General features: G+C 29.5%; 1 protein-coding gene across 3 annotated transcripts in view; it reads left to right on the top strand.

Annotated features, from left to right (window-relative positions):
* Positions 1–15,166, top strand: part of LOC107446216 (A.superbus venom factor 1) — a 91,791-nt gene extending 76,625 nt beyond the window's left edge. Inside the window, exons 34-41 of one of the 3 annotated variants that reach the window (XM_087152209.1) lie at positions 1,222–1,309; positions 2,522–2,596; positions 6,596–6,701; positions 7,697–7,786; positions 9,705–9,809; positions 12,607–12,693; positions 12,817–12,964; positions 14,955–15,166. In XM_087152209.1, coding sequence (XP_087008335.1) covers positions 1,222–1,309; positions 2,522–2,596; positions 6,596–6,701; positions 7,697–7,786; positions 9,705–9,809; positions 12,607–12,693; positions 12,817–12,964; positions 14,955–15,087 — 832 coding nt within the window. In that variant the 3' untranslated portion in view covers positions 15,088–15,166. Of the gene's footprint in view, positions 1–1,221; positions 1,310–2,521; positions 2,597–5,137; positions 5,327–5,744; positions 6,010–6,595; positions 6,702–7,696; positions 7,787–9,704; positions 9,810–12,606; positions 12,694–12,816; positions 12,965–14,954 lie in introns of those variants that run through there. The other 2 variants (XM_087152211.1, XM_087152210.1) reach the window with 2 other exon arrangements.
* Positions 15,167–17,027: the final 1,861 nt, after the last annotated feature.

Below are 17,027 nucleotides of genomic sequence, written 5' to 3'. Positions count from 1 at the left end.
AATTATTCAGATGGAATTTTTTTATAATTACAGAATAAACTATTACTTTAAATGCCATTCCGAATTAAGTTTTTTTACACGCAACTGGATTTCTCAATCAAAGAAAATTTAAGGAATCGATATTCATGTATTTAGTTAAAAACCATTATTCACTTACAAAACAAACATTTTTTTAAGAACAAATTAGAAAAAAATAACGAAATTCGAATAACAATTTTTGTCGAAATGATAATTCCAAGAAACTAAAACAAAGTATTGATAATATAAAAGCTTCAGAAGTCTCAAAAATTATTAAGCGGGAAAAAAATCCACTTGTTTCGAGTGCTCAAAACTAGACGCCCATTCACAAGATCCTGAAATCATTAAAAAAGGAAAAGAAAACAGATATGAAAAAAGAAAACGTAAAATTACTAACAAAAAAGTAGAAAATGAAATAAAAGTGGAAAAAAATGTTCGATTTCTTGTTCCTCTTTCCTTCTTTCACTTTTATTTAATTTTTTTGGCAATTTTACGTTTTTTTCTTTCAAAACTGCTTTGTTTCTTTTTTCATTTTCTCATATCTGGTATACTGGGTCTTGAGAATGAGTGCTTTGTTTTGAGCACTCGAAGCATGTCAATTATTTCACTTTGATAATTTTTGAAACTAATAAGTTTTCCCATTCAAGAGTGAATTTCTTAATTATTATGAAAAATTTCCGAAAAAAAAGTACCCTTATCAAAACAATGAATGCATTTCAAATTTAAGTCAATAACATATGCTTCAAATATAAAATAGCTTATACTCAACAATAAACTTTTCATTTATTTTATAATGAAATGAACAACTTCATTCATTGCAATTTTAATTTATTTATAATGAAATGAATGCTAAATCAAGAATTAACGAAACAAGCTGAAAAATAAGATTCTGACCTTTCAATTCTTCCCAACTTATAGCTCAGTTCGTTTCAATTTTTCGTTGTCCATCTGAAAAAAGATTTTTCAATCAGAAATTTGAAAACTGTTAGGTTAAGCTTTCCTGCTTATGACAACAGCTCATTTGCCTGATATTTCATTTGTTTTTGCTTACGGAATGAGAACTTTTTTTTACAGTATTTTTGCAGTGTAAGAGTGTGTATGTATAATAAATCAAAGATGTTTCTGTAAATAACATAATTTTAAGCATTAAATCACATCATGGTAAATTATTAGCCTATTTTATAGCAATGATATATGTTTCAGATATTTAGGATCAAATCCAGTTGGGATGAGTATCGTTGATGTTGGAATATTTTCTGGATTTCAACCAAACAGAGATGATTTGATAGAGGTAAATTGTCTTTTAACGAATTTTTTGGTATAATAAAGATGGGTAGTTATCTAAAAATAGCACAAAAGGTGATAACGGTACAAATAAGCAGTGATTATTTACATTGTTGAAGTTCGTTGCATCATTGTTACAAGACGTTACATCTTATTAGAAGCAACAAAAGTATCACATTTAGGAACAAAAAAAAACGTTTATGGTGCTTTTAAACTTCATATTTTATAAACAGAGTGTTCCGTAATCACTGCTCTTAATATACATTTTGAGAATCTTTGTCAAAGAATAAATAAAAAATGTATGCACATCAAGGTTTGTAAAATAATAGCTATGCTTTGTAGGAACAAAAACGCTATCTGTCGAATTTCTCGAGAACAGACACAGAGAAACAAAATTCCGGTAAAATTACCGTGTTGTGTGATAATGACAGTTTTGGTAAAAAAAAAGGAAAGAACCTCCGTAATTCTGGTTAATAAAACAAAAATATACGGTATTTGAGCTATTCATTTGGTAGTTTTTCCGTCCACATGGTGTGGCTTACTAGAAATTATGGTTTTAAAATAATAGTTCTTGTTACCACTTATGCAGGAAAAAATAAATAAATAAAAGGTAAATTTAACCGAATAAATGATTTTTATACCTCGTAGTAAAGTATCATGATAAAATTACCAAATTTTACCACATTTACTAAATTTTATCAGATTTTATTAAGCCGTATTTTATTATTAATTTTATCAAAATCATTATCAAAGCACTTTGGTAAAGAGTACCGTGCTTTTTGTTGCTCCCATAGAGCTAGAAACTCTATATATTTTACCACATTCTGGTACTTTTCACCATACTCTTTTTCTCAGGGAAACATCAAATCCAGTTTGATTATCTGATGAAACGTATAGGTGTTTCTAATAATTGCCTTTCAATATCTCTCAGTTTTCAATGGCAAACAGGATTTGTTCAATTTCGTTAGTGTTTTTGTTTCTTCCTCACCTTAATACTAATTCATGACTCCTAATATAGATAATTTTGTGATATCATCCATGACAAGAAGTTTTTAATCTATATTTTAAGGTTGGTTATTATGTAACATTCTTTTTAAGGATTTTTTTCCAATTCGATAATTATTAAATGTATCCTTCTCCCCACATAAATTATGACGACAACTGTTTTTTTTTTAATCTCTGATTTTGTGATTCATTTTTTTTTATCATTCATTCTCAGTTGCAAGAAGATCCTAATCACTTGATTGAAAGATATGAAATTTCAAGTAAAGGAGTCGTGTTCTATTTGAAAACGGTTAAGTATTGTTTTTAATTTTCTTAATTGATAAATTTTGTTTTTATGTTTGTTTTTGTCAAAATAATTGTTATTAATCTAATTAATAATAATTAATTATATTTGATTATAATAAATTATTATTAATTATAATCAATTGCAATTAATAATAACTAATTGTAATAATTCATAATAATTATAATTAATTATAAGCAATTGCAATTTATAATAATTAATTGTAATAATTCATAATTAATTATAATTAATTTTAATTAACTGTAATTAGTTATAATTAAATATAATTAATTATAATTAATTGTAAATAATTGTAATAATTCATAATTAATTGTAAATAATTGTAATAATTCATAATTAATTGTCATTAATTATAATTGATTGTAATTAATTATAATTATGAGTAATTAATTCAATTATGCGTAATTAATTTTAATGATTATAGTATTTTAATAATTGATTGTAATTAATCACAATAATTTAAAAACCTTTCTCACAAAATAAAACAAATGGTTTGTAACTCTCTCTATATTTAAATTTTCTTAGCTTAAAACGGTCGTAAATATATTTTATCAATTTTTGGTGTTAATAAATTTGTGAGGGAGTACATTTTGTAATTAATAAATTATAAAATTTTGTTAAGAGTCGAAAACAGCTTTAAATTATTTAATCCTTTCATCTTTATGATGTACAGTTATATGTAAAGCTTAGTTGCGATTTCGTCTACTAGCAAGTAGCAAATTGCTGGTTAAAAAGTCAATTGCCAGTAACAGAAAAAAAACAGTAGCAAAAATTGATACTATTTTCTTGTGATCTGGATTTTCGATCGTTTATCCGTCTCTTTTCATGTGATTTTTTGAATCCTGATATTTTTAATACGGTGTTATCATGACACGCGAATTTTAAATTAGAGTTATCACTTCGTGACGCTTTCGATTAACGACGATTCCAACGTAAATCCCCATTGTTTTTAGATATTTATTAATCATTTTTTCGACGATATCTACATGTTTCGTCAAATATCGGTATTTTTAATATCAAGATACTGTGGCACTCCAAGTTCGAATTTGAGTAATCACTTTTTGCCATGCTTTAGTCGCGACCATTAGATCGTTTATCTTCTTCAATTTCCGACTATTTTACGATCTTTTTTCATGTTTTTTTTTATAACGACAATTTTAATATTATGTTATTACGATACAGGAATTGCAAATTTGACTAATCATTTTTTGACCAGCTCATGTCGCGATAATCCCGTTGAAAATCAACATCATTTTCTAATCGCTTTCTTGGCAGTTGTTACAGCTAGTTGCCTTACTTCCTGCCCAGCAATTTCTTCTTATTTTAAATAAGACATCATAATCGATGCATTCATAATCGCGCATTTGAGTATTTCACTTTTTATACAAGTATAAATATTTAATATTTGCCATTCAGCGATCGTTTTATTTCAATAAGTCACACAGCAATGATTGTATTGAATTCTCTAAATCACATAATGTATTGCGGTAACAGTTTAAAAAATGCTTGTATGAACCTTGATTTTGCTAGTGGTATTTTTTAACGCCAGAAAACTCTGCTACTGAATTTAAAAAATGAAGTATTTCCCTGGTTGTAAAATAATTCTAAGTTGAAGTGAAAAATAACTCAAGCAAAAGTGATTAGATTTTGTCAGTTTTTAACACTCGATACGTTGTATCGAATATAGAACCTTATAATTTGTATCGAATATAGAATCTATAATTTATAACTCAATAAAAGTAAAAACTGTTTTCAATTTGAATGTTACGTAATATAAGGCTATCGTTTATCATTATATTTCGTTAACAAGTAAAATTACTTTTCATTTAGTGCTTTGTATTGTATCGCACATTCTTTATTTCTAAATTTAAATGTTTTTTTTCAAGTACAGTTGTTTATTTTTTAAATCTAGGCATCCGTTTATTTCATTATAACTGACATATTAACAAAATGTGCTTAGATAAAATTATAATTTTCACATTTATTGTTAAGAAAAAAACGCAATGATAAATGAGAAGCTACCACAGTTCGGGGTTGATAAGCGGAGTTTCCTAGTTAACAACAAAAATAATTGCTAATTTTACGTCAAGAAGATCGAGAACTGGTTAAGTTTTAACAGTATGAGGTATAAACTTGTATGTGAGAATTTACAAGTCTAAAAATTATTTATTAGTCTATTCTTATAAATTTAATTTCAGTATTTGATGAATAGTTTTTTTAAGCAATACCATTTTGAATAAGTTAATTCGAGGGAGAATTAATACTTTGATTTTCATGTGACTAGACAGTTGTTGTTGTGTCTAGTCACATGAGTTGTTGTCATGTGACTGGACAAAAGTTGGGAAAACTCAATCAAGCATCGTAAAAGTATATGCTTATTATAATTCAGAAATTATTTTGAATAGGTTCCTTCGAGGAATAATTATTGCTTTGATTTTCATGTGACTAGAGAGTTAATTGTTATGAAAATTCAATCAACCTTGTAAAAGTATATGATTATTATAATCTAGGAGTTATTTTGAATAGGTTCCTTCTTGGGAGAATTATTGCTTTGATTTTCATGTGACTAGGGAAAAAATTGTTGGAAAAACTCAAGCAAGCATTGTAAAAGTATATGATTATTATAATCCAAGAATTATTATGAATAGGTTCCTTCGAAGGATAATTATTGCTTTGATTTTCATGTGCCTAGGGAGTTAATTGTTATGAAAACTCAATCAACCTTGCAAAAGTATATGATTATTATAATCTAGGAATTATTTTGAATAGGTTCTCTCTAGGGAGAATTGTTGCTTTGATTTTCATGTGACTAGGGAAAAAATTGTTGGAAAAACTCAAGCAAGCATTGTAGAAGTATATGATTATTATAATCCAAGAATTATTATTAATAGGTTCCTTCGAAGGATAATTATTGCTTTGATTTTCATGCGCCTAGGGAGTTAATTGTTATGAAAATTCAATCAACGTTGTAAGAGTATACGATTATTATAATTCAGGAATTATTTTGCATAGGTTCCTTCGAGGGATAATTATTGCTTTGATTTTCATGTGCCTAGGGAGTTAATTGTTATGAAAACTCAATCAACCTTGTAAAAGTATATGATTATTATAATCTAGGAATTATTTTGAATAGGTTCTCTCTAGGGAGAATTATTGCTTTGATTTTCATGTGACTAGAGGATATATTGTTGGAAAAACTCAAGCAAGCATTGTAAAAGTATATGATTATTATAATCCAAGAATTATTATGAATAGGTTCCTTCGAAGGATAATTATTGCTTTGATTTTCATGTGCCTAGGGAGTTAATTGTTATGAAAATTCAATCAACGTTGCAAGAGTATACGATTATTATAATTCAGGAATTATTTTGCATAGATTCCTCCGAGGGATAATTATTGCTTTGATTTTCATGTGACTAGAGAGCTAATTGTTATGAAAACTCAATCAACCTTGTAAAAGTATATGATTATTATAATCTAGGAATTATTTTGAATAGGTTCTCTATAGGGAGAATTATTGCTTTGATTTTCATGTGACTAGGGAAAAAATTGTTGGAAAAACTCAAGCAAGCATTGTAAAAGTGTATGATTATTATAATCCAAGAATTATTATGAATAGGTTCCTTCGAAGGATAATTATTGCTTTGATTTTCATGCCCCTAGGGAGTTAATTGTTATAAAAACTCAATCAACGTTGTAAGAGTATACGATTATTATATTTCTGAAATTATTTTGCATGGGATCCTTCGAGGGATAATTATTGCTTTGATTTTCATGTGACTTAGAGAGTTAATTGTTATGAAAATTTAATCAACCTTGTAAAAGTATATGATTATTATAATCTAGGAATTATTTTGAATAGGTTCTCTCTAGAGAGAATTATTGCTTTGATTTTCATGTGACTAGAGAATATATTGTTGGAAAAACTCAAGCAAGCATTGTAAAAGTATATGATTATTATAATCCAAGAATTATTTTGCATAGGTTCCTTCTAGAGAGAATTATTGCTTTGATTTTCATGTGACTAGAGAATATATGGTTGGAAAAACTCAAGCAAGCATTGTAAAAGTATATGATTATTATAATCCAGGTGAGTGAATAATTATCATAAATATACATTAGAAGCTAACTGTTTAGCTATGCATGCATCTGAATTATTTTTCTTTCGAAATTGACTTCAAACAGAACGCAGTGCAATTGATCTGAGATCCGTAACTTATATCTTCCTGTTGAAATATTTGTTGTCACGAAAGCATTTAAAGAAACTTTTTCCAGTTCTTAAAATTAATGACTGAAGAAAATTTAAGATGTCCACTGAAGAAGACCTGTTTCTTTCAGTGGGCCTATAGAAATTTTTTTTAATATTAGCTTAACATTTCATAATATTAACGTCAGCATCTAAATATGCGTTGAATGGAAAAAAATAATTGCATTTACTAGCATGAAACTATAAAATTGCTAAGCTTAACGATTTTAGGAATTTTTTATTTATATATTTTAATTCGTTTAAGTGGCTAACAAACTCTCTATATATTTGTTTAGTGCATGATATCAAAATAATGCCAACTCAGTATTTAATATTTAAGTCATATCAGAAAAACAAAATATTGCATTAAATTTGAATGTTGGTGAATTTTAAAAGTTCTGCCAGAAATAGATGTAACAATAATGGTAAAAATGATGATAAACGGTGTTAAGTGTATTTTTAAAGAACGCTGTAAAAAAATCTGGATAAAATTACGATAAAAATACTGGCATTTTAAGGGCAGCATCCGTAAACACATTTAACCGTAAAATCTATTTTTACCATAATATTTCAGACCGTAGTTTTCACAGTAATATTTGTTTAACTGCAGTGATTTTCTTTAAATATTACAGCAAAAATTAGGTTATATCAGATTTTTTGTTCCATAAAACTTAATGGTATAAATGGATCTTACCGTAATTTGATCCAGACTTATTTGGAGTGTATTATGAGAAATTCAATGCATACTGATATTTAACGGTTTTCGTTTTTAATTTAATAATTTATTCTGTGTTTTGAAAACTATAAGATTACCGTTTATAACCGTTTATTTTAAACAGATGAAGCATGCAGTGCGTTTTATGGTCCTGGTAATAACAGTCCTTTGTTACATACTCTTTGTGATGGTGGAGTCTGCCAGTGCGCTGAAGGTAATTTTTTTTGTTTGTTTTTCATTTTCAAGCAACTTTCTCAATGCTTTCGATGTTTCTTTCAGAATTGTTTAAAAACGCAAAAGCTAGAGCCATGGTGGCTTAGGGGATAAAGAGCTCGTCTCCCAATCAGATGACCCGGGTTCGAACCTTAGTGATGGCTGATCGATACGAATTTCGCACCCGACTTGCACTGACGACAGTGCTGACGAAAAATGTCCTCAGTGGTAAACGGATCAAGGGTTAAATTACTCTTGCCGTCAGGCTAATCGTGGGAGGTTTTCGTGATTTTTCACTCCATATAATGCAAATGTGGGTTAGTTCCACCAAAAAAGTCCTCCGTGGAAGTAAAATTTCTCTCAATACATCCAGGAGTTCCCTAGTCGTCTGGATTGGGTTTAAAATACAAGGCTATGGAGTTGAACATTTGTAGCCTAAACTGAAAATTGCATGGGCTGTTCAATATATATATACCAAAGAGATAATTCGTAAAGAAGTACAAAGTTTTCGTTTGTAATCGAAATTTTGACCATTTTCCGACCATCTGGTTAGTTCAGATTTATACTGGATCTCTACGCCTGATAACAATGCAAAATATTATTTTTTTTTAGCAGCTGAAAGCTTGATGTATTTCCAAATAGATCTAATAGTTCGCCCTTTTCCGACCATCTTAAATTATTAAATTTTAGCTGGAATTCTGTACCAGATGAAAATTGAATTTTAATCGTTTCTCTTACTGCTACCTGTAGAACTTATTGTCATTTTATTCCCAATCTAAAATATTACCAATTTTGACTCTAATTGTAAATGGAACTGTACTTTGGATAAAATACAAATTTTGATCGTCTTTCTTATCGATGTAAATATATTCTATCGCCATTTTATCGATTAATTTAATTTTTAGCTAATCCTATTGGTAAGTTTAAACACGGTTATCGTTCTCTCTGATTTGTTCTGTAAATACACAACATCTTATTTTTTGAAATAATGCATTTGTTTCGTATTAGATTTATAATCAGTGTTGAACAGTCAACCCATTTATGAGTTCACGCCTATCAATGCTCAACTTTCGAACCTTTGTAATTTTGAACCCAACCCAAAAGACAAGATAATTCCTGGATCAAGCATTGGGACAAATTAGCTTTCGTTGAAGACTTTTGGGGACTAACCTGCTTTTTCGTTAGAGGGAGAAGAAAACCACGGAAATATCTTAAGGTTATTTCGAAGGCAAGAGGATTCTAACTCATGATCCTTCTACCAATAAGGATATTTTATATCAGCACTGTGGCTGATGCGAGCCGGGAGAGAAATTAATATAAATCACCCGCCGGTAAGATTTGAGCTTAGGTCATCTCATTGGGAGGCAAATGCCCAATTCCCTAAGCCACCGCACCTATTTATATGAAATTAATAATTGGGGAGCCACAAAACGGTGAGCCTGTGAGGAAGAGTCGAGCAATCAGTGCCATTTCGAGAAAAGTATAGTTCATGTGAGCTGTTGCAGATATATATAGATATAGATTTTTGTATGATTCGAAAATTTTATTTCCGCCACAATTAAATTTATGAGACATAAATGTTATAAATTTTTTGAATTTCAGACACCTCCATAAATGAGTTTTTTTTTAAATATCGGAACGATTTTATCTAGTTGATGAAAAACATAAATTTTTTTTGAAGAAATCATGTCGTAGGATATTTAATAAAAATAAATAAGATAAACTTATAACTTTTGTTTAAATTCTATTATTTAAAGAAGATTCAGTATTTAATTTGTATGTTTTAAATAAAATTTAATAAATTATTTGAACATTTTTTATTGTGTTTTTGCTAAATTATACCGTTGTGGAATGATGTTTGTAGTTTTTAAGGGCGTAGAAAAACTAATTAAATTTTGTTTTGTAAATAATATTTATAGGTGGTTGTCCTCCTCAACATCCATTTGAAGAGGTAAAAAAATATAATGATCCATCTGAAATACGGGATAAGTTAAGGGATATAGCTTGTGATAATTACGATTATGGTGAGATATGTTACCACTAATTATTTCGTCTAAAATTATTAATGTTTACTTATTTTTTTTGCATTGATTTTGTATTGTTTTTTTTCTTCAAAGGACTGTTTCAGTGTTTTTAATAGATGTACATATTTTATAAGTACACTTCATTTTTAATACTTAAGTACAGTGTGCAAAAAAGAAAACGGACTACCCTGAATAACTTTTGATTTAATGATCGGATCTTCACGTTCTAGGACTCAATCTTAATTGTTTAAGGGGGTGACCTCAAATATACTAAGTAATAAGCGTAAACGATATTTTAAGCAATGAAATCAGACACAAAAACGTACTATCCCTGAAAACATCTCCCATTTTTCAATTAATTATTAAATTTTAAAAAAAATCAGATGTTAAAATTCGATTTTTCAGGAACTATTCGACCGATTTTGCTCAAATTTTGTATTTGCAGTGTAAAATTACATTCTTTTAACTGATGCAAAAAACTGTATACCTTACAATTCAAAACTTTTTCGACCATTATTAAATAAAATAATAAAAAATAATAAATGTTTACCAAAAATCAATTTTTGCATGGAATTATCTTTGGATGAGTGAATTTTATAAATGCATCATCTCAGTTCGAAAAAACAATTTAAGTTTGCTTAAAAAGTTTTCGAGATATAGCAAAATACGCAAAAAGTAAAATTAACATCAAGGGGTACAAACTTTGGAGCGCTCTCCTGACTTAAATTTTGGGAGCTCATTTTCCAGATTGCGACTACCCCCTATATTTTGAGAGTCAAAAATCGATTTCGTCGAAAAAAGGTATGTTTACTCCGAGAAAGTACGTATTTGTCTCTGATATCATAACCTAGATATCGTCTACACTTATTAATTTGCCTTTTTCAAATCACCCCCTCAAACCATTAAGATTTGAGTCCAAGAACGTGAAAATACGATAATTAGATCAAAAGTTATTCAGGGTGGTCCGTTTTTTTTCCGCGCTTACATAAATTTTCGTTTAAATTTTTGCTATAATTTTAGATGGTTATTTAATTTAATAAAAATATAAGTATGGTAACAAATATTTTCTCACTGATTTAGATTTTTATCTATTATTTTAAATTAGTCTGTTTAAAACATAAATATGATGGAAAAAAACTTATAATTACATCTAGTCTTTCAAAATTTAATTGTATAAATGATTAAAGCAGTTAACTTTTAAATTAAAATGACTAAATAATTTATAACTAATTATTTAATTTAAATAGAAGTATGATTTTAGTACCATATTGTTTTTTTTCGCAAATTACGTAAGCTGATATCTTATTATTTCGCTTAACTTTAAAAATAATCGCTGCTGTGTTTCAAAAACTTTATAGACTAATGAAGCTAAGCAACAGGGCTAAACCAATTTTTTTTTTCTTGAAAAGGTGAGATTTTTAAATCAAACTGTTCATTATTGCTGTTTTTAGAGAGAGACTGAAAAATTTCCAGAATTTTCACTAGAGGTACTGGGTGCAAAGAAAAGAAAAAAAAAAGAAACGATCCACCCTAAATAACTTTTAATTTAATGATCGGATCTTCACGTTCTAGAACTCAATCTCAATGGTTCAAAAGAGTAACTTCAAATATGCTAATTAATTAGAGCAGACGAAATTTTAAGCTGCGAAATCAGACACAAAAACGTCCTTTCTTTGAATAAGCATACCTTTTTTCGACAAATTTGGAATTCTGACTTCCAAAATATGGGGGATAGCCGAAATCAGTGAAATATGATCCCAATAATTCCTTCAGGAGAGAGGTCAAAGGTTTGGACCCCTTAATTTATTATTTGAAGAGTTTTACAGGATGTTCCGTAAATACCTCTGCTAATATACATTTTTAAAATCCTTCTTTCAAATGAAGGAAAACAAAAAGCATAAAATTTTCAAGTTTCGAATTACAAACAAATAAGTTCTTTACAGAACACATTGCACATATTTACTTTATTTATTTATTTGTGATTCGCAGAGTTGTATCAGCCATGGATTCAAATTATTACACGAAAAAAAAATCTGATAAAATTACTTTATTATATGGTAATAACACTTTGGTAAAAAAAAGAAGAAAAAAAATGATTAATTGAATAAAACCAAAATATAGGGCAATTAAACCATTACCTAAGTAATTTTTTCCGTTCATATGGCAATGACTACCGGGAAATCTGGTCTTCAAACTTGTAGTTCTTATTACCACACATTTAGTAAAAGATACAAAAAATAAATTAACCGAATAAATGGTTTTTAATGCTATGCTCTAAGGCATCATGATGAAATAACTAAATTTTGCTACATCTACCAAATTTTATCCCACATTTTGAAACCATGTGTTATCATTAATTTTGCAAAAATCATTACCAAAGCGTTTCGCTAAAAATTGCCGAGTTTTTCGGTGTTCCTCTTATAGAGAGAGAAACGCGGTAAATTTTACTACATTCTACCACTTCTAAACATACTTTTTTTACTGTATATATCGCTCATTTGGTGAAACAATGACGTTACTGATAGTTTCTATAATATATCAGTTACGCCATTGTTTCACCAAATAAGCGATAAATCCGTCTTGACTGTAGTTATTAATTATTGTTGTAGTCAAAATTTATGTTTCCATGCGAGCCAGAAAACTAAACTTGAGAACAAGAGGGATAATTATTTTTTGTAAACTAAATAAATATGGGTATTCGTATTTCTTACGTAAATGTGTTATGTTTTTTTATGTAAAATTAAAATGCGTTTAAAAGTTATTAGTGTATATTTGTAATGCTTAATTTATTTTTTAGTGTGGAAGGGAAAGTTAGATGGCGAAATCAAGAAAGAAAATGGCTTTCTAAACATATCTTTTGTTGTCGAAGAAGTAATTAAAGAAGGTGGGTATTATTTAAGTAATGAAAAACTTCATATCATTAACGTATCGTATTTTTATAGAAGAATTTTAAATTTGTATACTGTTTTCTTCCATGGTACCTATTTTTTGTTTACTTTACTTATAGGGATTGAAAAAGCTGAGTTGATTGAAGGAGACATTCGATCTTTCTTGTCTAGGGATGTGTGTGATTCTGCTAAACTTTTCCCTCAACAGACATATTTAATAATGGGAATGGATGGGCAGAAATATAAAAATGAACATGGACAAATTTGGTTCGAAAGATTTATTTTTATTTCTCAGCATAACCATATTTCAAAAATATATAATCATATTTTTATTGAAATAACACAAAATAACGTAGTCAAAGAGAAAACTTAGAACAAGCATACAAAAGGAATAAAAAATCACATATGAACATGGAAAGACTAATGCTTTCCGGAACCGCTAGAGGACGCTTGTGGTGTCAACGTATCGCGTTTTGATAGGCGTGTTTGAGACCTGCTTGACTCTCCTGTAAAAGCAATGTTTAAAATTGTGTTCACATACGTATAAATAGAGCATAAGTAAAATGATCTTTACTGATTTTTGTTTAGTATTCTTCTATTTTACATAATTTGTCAACCTCTCAAGCTTCTTCAAATAACGTTTGTAAACCCATATTCCTTAGAGGTTATTTTTTAAAATCCATTTTGCTGAAAACTGAGAAACTGAGGTTCTATAAACTTTTCTTGTAACGTAACTGCATTAAACATAGCATACAACAGTTTTGACAGTACACTTCTATTTTGAACACGTTATTTTTAATCATCCGAAATCTAAATCTAATAATGCTCATTAATTAATTAATTATGCCTATTATTTATTTTTAATTTGTTTAATTATAGTCACTCTTAAATCACCAATTGTTTAATTATGCTCATTTTTGATTCTCTACTTGATAAATTATGCAATATTTTTTTTAATAATATATTTTTTTTTCATAATATATTGCTTTTTTATAATATATTGTTTATTATAATTTATTTTTATAATTTTTTAAATATTTTTTCATAATATTAACTATTTATAAAATTAAAAAAAAGCAAATTTTTCACTTTGTTGTTGTTGTTAATTTACGTCGCACTGGAGCTGCACAATGGGCTATTGGCGACGGTCTGGGAAGCATCCCGGAGGATGATCCGAAGACATGCCATCACAATTTTGATCCTCTGCGGAGGGGATGGCACCCCCGCTTCGGTAGCCCGACGACCTTCGCGCGAAGTCGAGCACTTTACGGTAGCACAGTTTAACGAGGACCAATACAGCCCACCCTCGGTCCCTACGCAGACTGAACCAAGTGGTCACCCACCCGCACACTGACCGCAGCCAGTGATGCTTGACTTCGGTGATCTGCTGGGAACCGTGTCTTATCGATCAGTCCACTGCGGGACTTTTTTTCATTTGAACCATCCTTTTCGTGAAACTTTATATTTTTAATAAATTTTCAGACAACCGGTAACTTAACGGCAAACGTGTCTTCATTTTTGAACTTAGTAGAAATATTAGTATGCCAAGCTTGTTTCCTTGAAGCTTGAAAAAGGCAAGCAAAAAAATTTACAAAAGATGTCACATTTTAGCCTCAACAGTAAACCTTGATTTTGCCTTGTTTTTCATTCTAGCTTTGCCCAAGCTGGAATAAAAAGTAGTGCAACATTTTGTTTGAATTGAAAACTTATTAAATACAAGATAAATTCATCTTTAATCACCAATCAGAGATAAATTCACCTTTAAGGTGTAACAGAAAGTATGCAAAAGTCTGCGAAAATAAACCTTGTTTCAATGATAATCATAAAATCTAAAATAAACCTTGAGAAGGTTAATTTATCTTCGGTTTGAGAACACTTTCTACTCTTAATATGCGAATAATTATTTCTCCACGATTTCAGTTTTTTCTAGCCTTGTTTAGTAAAGGCTGATTCAACATCGATATAAACGGGTTGTTTCAGCAAGCCTAATGCGAACCTAATGGTGCGTAAACTAGCACATTATCTCAAGCTTGCATTGCTTATTTAGTAATCATTTATAAACATTGTTGAGCTTTACGACAAAAGCTGTTGTTGACATTGAAATCAATCTTACACTGCTATTTGGGTTTTATTTACATTGGGCCTATTGTAAATCTTATTTCAGAAAGTTAAATTTTACACTGTGATTTAAAATTAGCTTAGATTTTTTTAGTTTCCTGTAAAGTATATTAAGAAATATTATTTTCTTTTCGTGCAGGCATAGGTACTTATTGGACAAGAAAAGTGCCATTCATTTGTGGACATTAATTAAAGAAGCCAAAGATAAGCCTTTGCAGCGCGCGTTGAACCATGTTGTGAGGAAATTAAAATCCGAAGGATGTGCTCAGTGAATTTTTTACAGTTTTGTGCTACTTTTAATCCATTTTTGTAAACATGTTCTTTTAAGAAATAAATGTTATCTAAAACTTTTATCTGCTCAGTCTTTGACATTCTGTAGTACAGTTGAATTCAATACAGTACAGGAAACAATATAGGAGATTAAAATTTTTACCACTTAAATATTTACTAAACTGCTGAGCACAAGATTGAATTAGAATCACACGTTGTTTCTGACTGTCAAAAGGAAATCACATATGTGAAATAATTTTCCATCAGAAAAGAAATTTCTTGTTGTTGCAAGTTCTCCTTTGCCAGTGTAATTAACGTATAAACGACAAAGGTGAATTTGCTATGTTTATATGTTAACATGCTAAAAGTCAATATATTCCTTTTTCTAAAATTTATTTTCACAATTCGCTTGCTAACGATGGTTTGACTTATTGCATTGTGGTGTAACTACCACTACGATTATTAAACCACAATTAACTAGTATCTAAAACATGCTAACTCGATTCTATATTGAGGTACCATTGGATAGATGAAGGATGGCATTGGTGACCCGGACGTGATATGAACACGCCTAATTCGATGGATGGTACACAATGATAAGTTTACTTGTTGTTAGTGACTGCTTTATCTTCCTCCTCACATTGTTGCATCTCATTTACACACAACCGGAATTCTGCACACACTCGACTGCTAATAACAACGCAGGAGAGGGCACACGCACAACCGTGAACTTAATACAGCTCTCACGACAAACGCTCAAAAGCGTGGTGAGCTTAATGCAGCTCTCACCACTACCTCTTAAAATCCTGTGAACTTAATACAACTCTCACCACAAGCATTAAAATCCGGTGAACTTATTACAGCTTTCCCTGTCTTTCGCAAAAACTGCATTAAATCAACTAGTGGTATGCGTTCATTGAATTCAATCCCAGAGGAAATTCTGGTGGGGAAGTATTGTAGCGTAACTCCCACTATGATTATTAAAAATCAATTCACTAAGACTTGATCGCTCGACTCGATTCTATTTTGTGGTACCCTTTGACAGATGAAGATTGGCATTATCGATTACAACTCTCTCTACAGTACCAAACAAACTTGAGAAAAAAAAAATCGAAATTTACAATTACATAATTCACGTTATGGTACACATCAAAAATCATTAATTGCCCTTTACAGCACTCTAAAACTAATTAAATACAAAAAAAAACTGAAATAATATAAGAAAATAGATTCAATATAAAGATTAAAATGCTGAGATCAAATAAATAAATGAATAAGGAAAACAGATAAAGTGAACGCTAACAATATGTTATATTTAAAATTTATTATCTCAAAATTATAAAATTTTAAATAAAGTCAATTCTAAGAGAACAAAAAGTGTTATACTATCAGTGAATGAACACATACATGTAAATTTAAAATTTCAGCATTTAAATTCAAAAATTCTTGTGTCAGACACTTTCAGTTATTCAATTTGAATACCACGCATTTTCAGGTAAGATCAGGTTTTCAGGTAAAAGGGTTCTATCCCATGATCCAATTACCCCTAATGATATTTTGCGTCAGCACTGCGGTCAGTGCGAGCCGGTTGCTGAATTCATATTGAGAATCCATGACTGGGATTTGAACCCGGTGCACCTCATTAGAAGGCGAACGCTCTATCCCCTTATCCACCACGACTGAAATTGAACAAATTGTTGAATTGTCAGGGGGAATAAAACTCTATTTTTTAAATGTTATTTAGGAAAACAGGATCTTAGATATTCTTTCCTTTTAAGCCATCACCATACGACGCCTTTTTAAATAGAACTGGTATCAAATGGCGCCAATGTAAGATAACAAAAGAGTTACATTTTATTTTTTTAAACGTTGTCAAAATAAACAGAAAATAGCAACAACATTAGTATGCTTATTTTCACTACCTGTCTATATATTTATAGAT

This window comes from Parasteatoda tepidariorum, chromosome 9, assembly GCF_982258835.1.
Source record: "Parasteatoda tepidariorum strain Cologne lab strain chromosome 9, Ptep-v5.0, whole genome shotgun sequence".
In the NCBI taxonomy this organism is placed as follows: Eukaryota; Metazoa; Arthropoda; class Arachnida; order Araneae; family Theridiidae; genus Parasteatoda; species Parasteatoda tepidariorum.
Note: the sequence above shows the minus strand (reverse complement) of the source record. Positions and strands in the feature narration are given on the sequence as shown.